Here is a 9,886-nt window from a genome sequence, read left to right as displayed (position 1 = left end):
CCCCCCCCCAAAAAAAATTCAATGCATATTATACAAAATTAAGAAAATTGAGGGTAGGGATGGATAGAGAAGAATGATGGAAAGGGTGACACAGATTGATTCATTGTATTAATATACTACTTTGTTGAATGGCAAGTCCTTTGTACAACTACTTAAAGGCAAAAATAAAAATTATAAAATTATCATTGAAAAAAGTGAGATTATAGTTTCCTGTATTCATCTAAATCAATCCAAATACAAATCTCATTTCCCCAATTTCCCATATTATTGTTTATTTCACTTTGCCCAAGAATGATAGGATAAAATGCTACAATCTTTAATCCTAGATATGAGGTTCTATGTTTTCTCTCAATTTATAACAGTTAATTTCTGGCTTCAGAAGCTCCTATACTTACAGTGTTTTCATACCCCTCAAGGAAATAATTTTCCTTTGGGGAAAATAATAAGGTAGCTGCTGATGCCCACTTAATCTGGTCAGGTGGTGAAAGAAAAACTGAGGACCTATACATTTTTCAACTAGGCAGAGATTGAGTGTATAAACCCTGGTTTCATCTATAAAACAGATGGAACTGAGGTTTTCTTGCAGCTCACAATTTATTAGTGAAAGGGGGTTGGGTCACTTGGTGTTTTTATGCTTGATGCCTACAGCTATGTCCTGGCTGTAATGAGGAAGAAGGATGCCTGAATTGGTGGCCACAGGTGGTATAATCCCAGGAATATGCTGAGCCCGATCTTCTGGGTTCCTGGTGCTATGGTGGGGGCCAGAACTATTAGACAGGTTCCACTTCTCCTTTATTTGGCTGAGCTGGAGAAATGATATCTTTCATGATCTCAGCATAGTATGGGCTGAAGACATGCTGATTGTAATGTATCAGGCTAACAAACTTCCAGCCCAGTTCTGCCAACTCCCCTTCAATGAATAGAAGGCCTCCAGGAAAGTCTAGAAGGGACTCTCGCATGCCACGAATTAAACAGCATTTGAAAAACAAGCGAATCCGCTGTTCTGTCAACAGGGGAAAACACAAAAAGGAATAAAGAGATTTCAGAAGAAATTCATAGCATACACTTTATTCACCAAAGCTTTTAAGTTAACCGAGTTTTCAGTGACTTACCCACTCATTTGTATAAATTGTACAAATGAGATTTTTGTTGTGTTCTATTTTGGAAGAAGGAATGATATCAATCTTCCAAAGATAATGCATTATCAAAAGATGGTGAACTAGGGCTATAAGTGTGGCTCAATGGTAAAGCACTTGCCTGGTATTTCTAAGGTTCTGAATGAAATCCTTAGCACCACAGTATAAATAAATAAATGAAAACAATGCAGAGCTAGTAAATTTTGGCTGCTTATAAGATTGCTTATCTATGAATGATGGACACCTGAACCAATAAAAAGATCATTGACACTGTACCTGGAATTCTATGGGCACATGTTAGAGCCACTACACTAAGTTCTGACCCATATAAACAAACTAGATTATAAGATGTTAAAGTTACAAGCAAGCTAGCCAAATGAACTATTTCCATGCTATGACGGAACAAATTTTGTAGCTTAACATTGCATCAGTACCATTGAAAAGAGTAGTTTAAAGAATGGAATCCAGAATGGACTTTCCAAAATAGATCTTGAACTGCAGTTACAGAATGAACATGAATGTCTTTGTAGGGTTGGTGGGACAATAATTCACATCTAAGAAAGATTTATTTCAAGGCCTGTAAAACATATATGAATTAACTAAAGCTAAAATACTTCCCAAATAATATGTATTTATTTGTAAATGATTTAGTAATTCACTGCTATAACAGAGTCTATCTGCCAACCCCACAAATCGTCATTGCTTTTCCCTACCACTGTTTTGGTGATTCTTACCAATGATGATACGAATGCAGTTTTCTTTCTTGGCAATATTCTGGAGTTGGCTTACAAGTGATGCCTTGTTTTCACTGCTCAGAGCAGTGAGGCCCTTGTCTTTTAGGCCTTGATAAATCTCCTGAGGTACTTGTTCACTCACTCTCAACATAGTCTCTTCAGGCCTAGAAAGTGAAGTACAGAGAACAAAGTACAGAGTGTTTCTGATATAGGAGTAAAGTGCAGAAGGCTTCATACCAGAAGTTAGGTCCACTCAAGGGATAGTTCCAGTTTCCCATCACCAACACATAGCACAAGCCAGTGGGCATGCAAAATATTTTGATTGTTACCTTCAATTTGCCAAGTAATTCATAAACATATCGCCATATGAAATAAGATTCAAAGGAAATAAGAATTGGAAAATGTTTAGGTCCATCCTTAGATCCACTCAATATCTTTAGTGCTTGTAAACTTTAAAAACCTTAAATATTTGATAGTATTTTTCTATTTTACAGTTAAACTGTAAATACCTTAAGAAACTTGAACTTCTAATTCTTTTTTACTTTAGTATGCTATCCTTGAATGTAGTAAATAATCTATACAATTGATTAAGTGATCAATTTCTGGATATGCATAACACAAATCCACCATTGCTCAAGGAATTATATAATGATTCATTCTTTGAAAAAAATGAATGAATATTTATAGCAATCTAACCTTCACAATTTTCTCTTAGGAAAAGTTTTATTTTATTCTGCCCTAACTCAATACAACTTATTGAAAATACAGTCTTTGGAGCTGGTTCTTGAAGGCCTTCATATGGACCTCAATAAAGACTAAGGGTAAGCCGGGCGCTGGTGGCTCACGCCTGTAATCCTAGCTACTCAGGAGGCTGAGATCTGAGGATCGCGGTTCAAAGCCAGCCCGGGCAAGAGAGACCGTGAGACTCCTATCTCCAATAAACCACCAGAAAACCGGAAGTGGCGCTGTAGCTCAAGTGGTAGAGTGCTTGCCTTGACCCGAAGAGCTGAGGGACAGCGCCCAAGCCCAGAGTTCAAGCCCCACGACTGACAAAAAAAAAAAAAAAAGAGTCTAAAAAAAAAAGACTAAGGGTAATGTATTGCTTGCATATATCACAAATACCACATTGTTTTTATATTCTAAGAGAGAACTATGCAACATACTTGGAATTAAATTCCTGTGTCAGAGCCTTGGTGACACATCTCAGTTTTTCCACAAATTCAGGTGATCTGAATAAAACACTTCCAGAGAAACTTCTAGCCACTAGCAAAACTGAGGCCAGGATAGTTAAATGCTTCAATTTGGAATTCATCTTCTGAAGACGAATTCTGTCCATTAGAAGAGTCTGAGGAGGCAGAAAAGAATGGGCATTCAGGAAAGGAGGGTTCCAATGAAGGCTTTGAAAACAACAACAACAAAACAAGGCGATAGCCTGACACATATTCCTACCTCTGGGTATTCTTCATTTCCATAATCCTTGAGAAGGAGGTTCAAGTAGGCTTGATATAGCACCATTGTAAGACTAGGAGGCTCTGAGTTCTCCACCTCTTGATCAGAAAATGACCATGTTGTGCTGGTAGAGGAACGAGGAATGTCAGAACTTGGAAATGGTGTAGTGAGGTCTCTGGCTGCATCAGTTAGCCACATTTTAGTGCATATGAGGGAATCTGTGACAGAAAAGGGGACACGTATCTTAAACTCCAACAACGGAAGGCTAAGACATGGAGATATGTAAATAAATACTTTTTAAGGGTTCTTTGTCTTTAGAGAAATACTTCTCCCTATCCCTGACCTAATCCCTGACCTACTAGAAAACTTCCTATTAAAAAATAGGAAATCACTATAAAAAGTAGATCCAAGATCAAAATTTTTCCCCCTATTGCTCTTAAATTTTAAACCTACCTGGCTGTTTTTCAAGAAGTTTTTGGAATTTAGCTCGTTCATGTTGGATAGAATGTTCCTGCCTGTAGGGTTGAAGATACTTGACAGTATCATTCACCATGTCCATTTTCATCAGACTCAAAACACGAAAGATTCCCCTGTCACAAAAACAGAATATGTAATAAAAAAATCTAACATGGGACAGTACAACTCAAGAGAGAATCATGAAATTGAATTTATTTTAGAGTTAGAAAGGGCCTTTAAACTAACAGATCTGCTGTATACCAGTGGCTCATATCTCCAATACTAGTTAATCAGAAAGTTGAAATTGGAAGACCAAGGTTCAAAGCTAGCCTAAGAAGAAAAACTCAAGAAAGCTCATCCCTAAAATAACCAGCAAAAAGCTAGATAGGAATCAAGGCACAAGTAGCAGAGGCCAGCAATTAGCAAGCAAACCAGAACCCAAGGCCCTGTGTTCAAGTCATGGTACTAGCACAAAAAAACCAAAAATAGATCTACTTCAATTTACAATTTGATATTATTTGAATGTGCCCCCTCAAAGCATGTGTTAAAAACTTAATCATCAGTTTGTCAGTGTTTGGAAGTGAGGGACATGGGAACAGTTTAGGCCACATAGTAAAAAGGCATGTTTAGGAGAGCATACTAATGTTTAAATACCGTTTGCCCCCTGAAATATCCATGTTGAAGTTAGATATTAGGAGGAGGAAACTTTATCCAACTATGATTTTATAGGTGAGGCCCTTGAAGGTGATTAAGGTTATATAAAACCATCAAGGTGGAGCTCCTATGACTATCAGAAAAAGCAAGAGACTGTGGCACACACTTAGCTGTCTCGTGTCTCTCACCATATGGTGTCCTGCATCACATTGGGTTTTTGCCAACAAGAAAGCCATGACTGTCTGGAGATCCTTGACAATGAACCTCCAGAATGGGGTTCAAAAAAACCTTTTTTCCCCCTAAGGTATCCAGTCTGTGGGATTACATTATTAGCAACAAAATGGACAAAAATAGCTTGTCTTGACTTTTTTTTCTGGTCATGGGGCTTGAACTTTGGACTTGGGTGCTGTCCTTCAGCTCTTCTGCTCAAGGCCAGCACTTTACCACTTGAGCCACAGTCCCACTTCCTGAAACTTTTCTTTCTTTTCATTCATTTTTTTTGCCAGTCCTGGGACTTGAACTCAGAACCTGGGCACTGTCCCTGAGTTTCTTTTGCTCAAAGCTAGCACTCTACTACTTGAGCCACAGAGCCACTTCTGGATTTTTCTGTGTAGGTGGTACTGAGGAATTGAACCCAGGGCCTTGTGCATGTGAGGCAAGCACTCTAACACTGAGCCACATTCCCGGTCCCAAAAATAGCTTGTCTACATTCTCACCTCAGTAATTCCGCTGGATCTTTTATACTCTCTAGTTTCTTCACTGCTTCGTCTCGTACTGGAGCACACAATAGGCTCATCAATTTGAGAATGTAGGTAGAGAGATGAAGAACATCTAGAGCTCCTTGTTCTGTCTCCTGCTCAAAGACACTCAGGTCCAAAGATTCTTCAATCTCATTTCTCAGACGATTCTGGTGTGGTAATAGGAGCGACAGCAAGATCTGCCCAGCAAAGGACATGAAAGGAGCCAATTTCTCCTTAGAATCTCTTCAATGAACAATTCTCTTAGGTTAAAGTCATCCTAGACCATGTCTTTTAGAGGTCAGGAAAGCAGAGCTTTAAATTTCTTAGAGAATTATGTTTTCTATTTTGAGGACAATTACAATTGAAGGTTACTTTGAGATCATCTATAGATGTAGTTATAATTTTCAAGAAACAGGAAGGATATAAATAAAAATAAGAGTGTGATATAAAAAGAAGTGCAGGAAATAGCTGTTTGACTCAAAAATTTACTTCTATGCTCCTAGAGTATGTAAAACATAGAGGCAATCCAGTGAAAATATGCTTGATTGACATTTATTGTCCTTTCACAGCAATAGCCTACCTCTCAAGCTATATATCACGAATAATATGAAGCCTCTCCATATTACCTATGTTCAGAAAGTATGCTACTTAGGATACCAGTATCCACTGAAAACTCAAGGGTCTAGGTACTGCATATCAACAAATGTAGGATTACTCACCTCCTTGACATTTTTTATTAGTTCAAGAGCACAGGTGAAATCTGGAGGAGTACTTGATAATTGTTCTTTCAGATGGTCCCAATAAGCATTGTACATCCTCTCCACAAACCTGCTGTCGTGACTAGCAAGAAAGCAAATAAGAAAATTGCTTTTTTTTGTTGGTCATGGGACTTGAACTCTGGGCCTGGGTGCTGTCCTTGAGCTCTTGAGCTCAAGGCTAGTGCTCTACCAGTTGAGCCACAGAGCCACTTGCAGTTTTCTGGTGGTTAATTGCAGATAGTCTCACAGAGTTTCCTGCCCCAGTTGGCTTTGAACTGCAACCCTCAGGTCTCAGCCTCCTGAGTAGCTAGGATTATAGGTGCGAGCCATCAGCACCTGTCAGAAAATTGTTTTTTACTTATAGAACTCAAACAGGATAGTTGTCTTTCAAACAGTACTTAATCTGATTAAAAAACATTGGTCAACAAAGGAGGAGGCTACAATGCTTGTTAAGAAATGTACTCATTATCTTGCCCATGTAATTGTAACCCCTCTGTACAGTACTTTCACAATAAAAAATTAAAAAAAAACATTGGTCAAATCCGCTCACAACAGCACCTATGATTCCAGAGCTTTCTCCATATTAAACAAACAAACAAACAAAAACACACACAAAAAACCATGAAGCACAGGTTGAAACCCTGAATTCTGGTCATGGTACCCTAGCCTAAATGTATGATTTAGTTTCCAATTCCACATACTTAAACCTTTGAAGTAGGTCATCTCTTTTTCTTCAGGCATGGTCTATGAGTAATGATTTTCCCTGTTGATATCATAGAAGGTCTATCAGACATTTCATATTCAGCACAACCAAAATGGTGGAACTTATCAGCCCCCTTCAAACTGGTCCCTCATTTACACTTGGTCTTGCATGCTAGAAAGGTTGGCTTTGTTCTTTAAGAACATACTTTTCAGATATACAAGCATTATTTTCTTTAAAAACTGTAAAAATACCACAGAAAATGAAGACATGTCCAAGTTTTTTCCTTCTATATCAATCTAACTCAAAATGAGCCATCAACTTTTAACTATCTGGAATGTGCCAGAACACTTAATTCCTTTCCCATCATCCTTCATATTTATTTGGCTAGCAAATCCCTGTTTCCTAACTATGTCTAGAATCTACCCTACCTACCATCATCTCTACCTGGATTACTGCATTCATCTATTAAGTCTCCAACCTGAGTCACATAGTCTCACCTCCCACAATGCCACATATCCTCGATTAAATAAATGATTCTCTTAAGAAGCAAATCTCATGATGCTATCATTCTCAATTAAAGTTCTTCAGGAAGTCTAACACCAGCAGGACATAGGATCTTTATGACCCTTCAGGATCTTATTTTTCCACTACTCTATATTACCTATTTTTAACACCAAATACTCCAACAATAACAATCTGCTTATATTGAATATGTGAATATGTGACTCTAAAGAGATATACCCTTTCTTCCTTGACTATCTAAAAAGTCCATATTCATATTCCAATATTCAACTTAAAAGTTAGCTTCTCAGGAAAGACAATACAGATCTTCCCCAAGCAGCTAAGCACTAACATATAAATCCAGACATTGGCTATTAGAAAACATATCCCTCTGTACAATAGCTGTTTGTCTATCCTACAGAAATTTCTTCATGGTAGACAGACAGCTAATGCATGTGTTCTCAATACTCAATATTCTACTTTTACCTCACAAGTATTCAGTAAGTAACTGAAAAATGGATGGGTGACAATGATATTTCCCTTAGAAACCTATAACGAATATCATTTTATAAACCCAAATGCAAAATTAGTTAATAATATATAAAGAAAACCCCTAGCTGGGCACGAATGGCTCATGCCTGTAATCTTAGCTACTCAAGAGGCTGAGATCTGAGGATCACGGTTTAAAGTGAGCCCAGGCAGGAAAGACTGTGTGACACTTACCTTCAATTAATCAACAGAAAAGTGGAAGTGGCGCTGTGGCTCAAAATGGTAGCACTCCAGCAGAAATCAGGAAAACAACTCCTTTTGTAATAGCCCCACAAAAAATAAAATTCCTAGGAGTTAACTAAAGAAGTGAAGGACCTCTACGATGAAAACTTTAAAAAAGGAAATCAAAGCAGAACTTAAAAAGTGGAAAAACCTCCCATGCTCCTGGATTAAAAGGATCAACATTATGAAAATGGCAATACTTCCCAAGGATATCTACAAATTCAATGCGATACCTATTAATATTCCAACCTCATTATTCAAGGAAATAGGAGAGGCAATCCAAAAATTCATATGGAACAATAAAAGACCCCGAATAGCAAAAATGATCCTTAACAGAAAGAACACTGCTGGAGGAATATCAATACCAAATTTCAAACTCTACTACAAAGCCATTGGAATCAAAACAGCTTGGCACCGGCACAAGAAGAGACCACAGGACCAATGGAATAGAACTGAAAACCCAGAAATGAACACACAGACCTATAGCCACCTAATCTTTGATAAGGGAGCTAAAAAAAATAGAATGGAAGAAAGACAGCCTCTTCAATAAATGGTGCTGGCAAAATTGGTTAATCACTTGTAGAAAACTAAAGCGAGATCCTTATATATCACCCTTCACCAGAATCAACTCCAAATGGATCAAAGACCTTGGAGACAAAGAAGACACCCTGAAAACATTATAGGACAGAATACGAGAAACCCTCAGTCTCCTTGGCTCAGGCTGAAATTTTCTTAGTAGAGACCCAGAAACACAACTAATCAAAGAAAGGTTGGACAAATGGGATTGCATGAAGTTGCAGAGCTTCTGCATAGCAAAGGACATAGCTAGCAAGATCAATAGAAAGCTCATAGATTGGGAGAAGATCTTCATAGCCATACAACAAACAAGGGTCTCATATTTAAAATATACTTGGAACTCAAAAAATTAAATCCCCAACAACAAATCCTCAAAGAAACAACTGCCCAATAAATAAGTGGGCTAAAGACTTAAAGAGAAACTTCTCTGAAGAGGAAGTAAGAATGGCCAATAGACACATGAAGAAATGCTCAACCGAGAACAGCAGATCGCCAGGAACAGAGAAACCTACCAGCCGGGAGTCTCCACGAGGATCCCACCCCCACCCCTTACTCTCCACCTGAGCAGAGAGGCTCCATCCCGCCAAAGCCACTCAGCACCAGCAGCGCGACAAAGGGACCTGTCGGCAGACCACGCGCCCGATTGCGATCGCAATGACCCGGCGGGGCCGTCCGACCCTAGAGGCACAGGGGGCTGCCTGCAGATCACAACCCGCGAAGAAGCCGCCTGAGCATGGACACTTTTGACCCGACAGCTTCGACAGAGGCAGAGACAGAAAAGAATCACACAGAGCCACCACCGCCCAACCCAGCCTGCAACCACCCCAACTAAACTCGGATTGCAACAACAACTGAAGACTTACACCACACAGAAACAACCAGCTCCAGGGTGAGTACCCAACAGGGGACAGTGTATCCCTCATGGGAGAGCAGAGCTGGAGGGAATCCCCAGAACCTGACCTAGACTCCCTACCCCAACACCCGGACCACAGGACCCACTAAAACTGGGAACTGTTCGAGAGCTCCACCAGCCCGTGGAGCACACTCTGCTGGCCAGGCCAGAGCAAGAGTGCCCCTGGAAGGGAGCTTAAATGCCCAAGCCAGGAACAGCGCCCCTGGGTCAAGACTACCAACAGTAGAAGAAATTTGAACTGTGTCCCCCAGGTTGTATAACCTAGGTGGTATACACATCAGCACAGGCCTAACGAGCACGCTCCAGGCTGCATAACCTAGGTGGTATACACATCAGCACAGGCCTAACGAGCACGCTCCAGGCGGGGGCCGGAACCAGGCCCGGGGATCCGGCGCCTGAACAACACAACCAACTCTTCCCAACTGAAGTAAAAAGCTGAGCATACGCCTCAACAGAGGGGAGAAAACCAGGAAACAACACTCCCCGGGAAGCACG

At 39.8% G+C, this 9,886-nt stretch overlaps 1 protein-coding gene across 1 annotated transcript; it reads right to left on the bottom strand.

Annotated features, from left to right (window-relative positions):
* Positions 1-770: 770 nt before the first annotated feature.
* Positions 771-6,008, bottom strand: Tcp11x2 (t-complex 11 family, X-linked 2). The gene is made up of 7 exons (XM_013036595.1): positions 5,889-6,008; positions 5,146-5,366; positions 3,773-3,909; positions 3,320-3,537; positions 3,034-3,215; positions 1,871-2,034; positions 771-1,003 (listed from the first exon to the last, which is right to left on the bottom strand). The coding sequence occupies exons 1-7, from the start codon at positions 5,982-5,984 to the stop codon at positions 771-773; spliced, it is 1,251 nt and encodes a 416-aa protein (XP_012892049.1). The 5' UTR covers positions 5,985-6,008.
* Positions 6,009-9,886: the final 3,878 nt, after the last annotated feature.

Source organism: Dipodomys ordii, unplaced genomic scaffold (assembly GCF_000151885.1).
Source record: "Dipodomys ordii isolate 6190 unplaced genomic scaffold, Dord_2.0 Scaffold303, whole genome shotgun sequence".
Lineage (NCBI taxonomy): Eukaryota > Metazoa > Chordata > Mammalia > Rodentia > Heteromyidae > Dipodomys > Dipodomys ordii.
This window is presented reverse-complemented; position numbering and strand designations above follow the sequence as displayed.

Excerpts from the sequence above, each read along its gene's own strand:
- Tcp11x2 (XM_013036595.1), bottom strand. The coding sequence starts at position 5,984 with ATGTACAATGCTTATTGGGACCATCTGAAAGAACAATTATCAAGTACT. Across the intron at positions 3,538-3,772 it reads ACTTCTTGAAAAACAGCCAG|ATTCCCTCATATGCACTAAA; the intron begins GTAGGTTTAAAA and ends TTTCTGTCACAG. Across the intron at positions 2,035-3,033 it reads ACACAGGAATTTAATTCCAA|GCCTGAAGAGACTATGTTGA; the intron begins GTATGTTGCATA and ends TTCACTTTCTAG.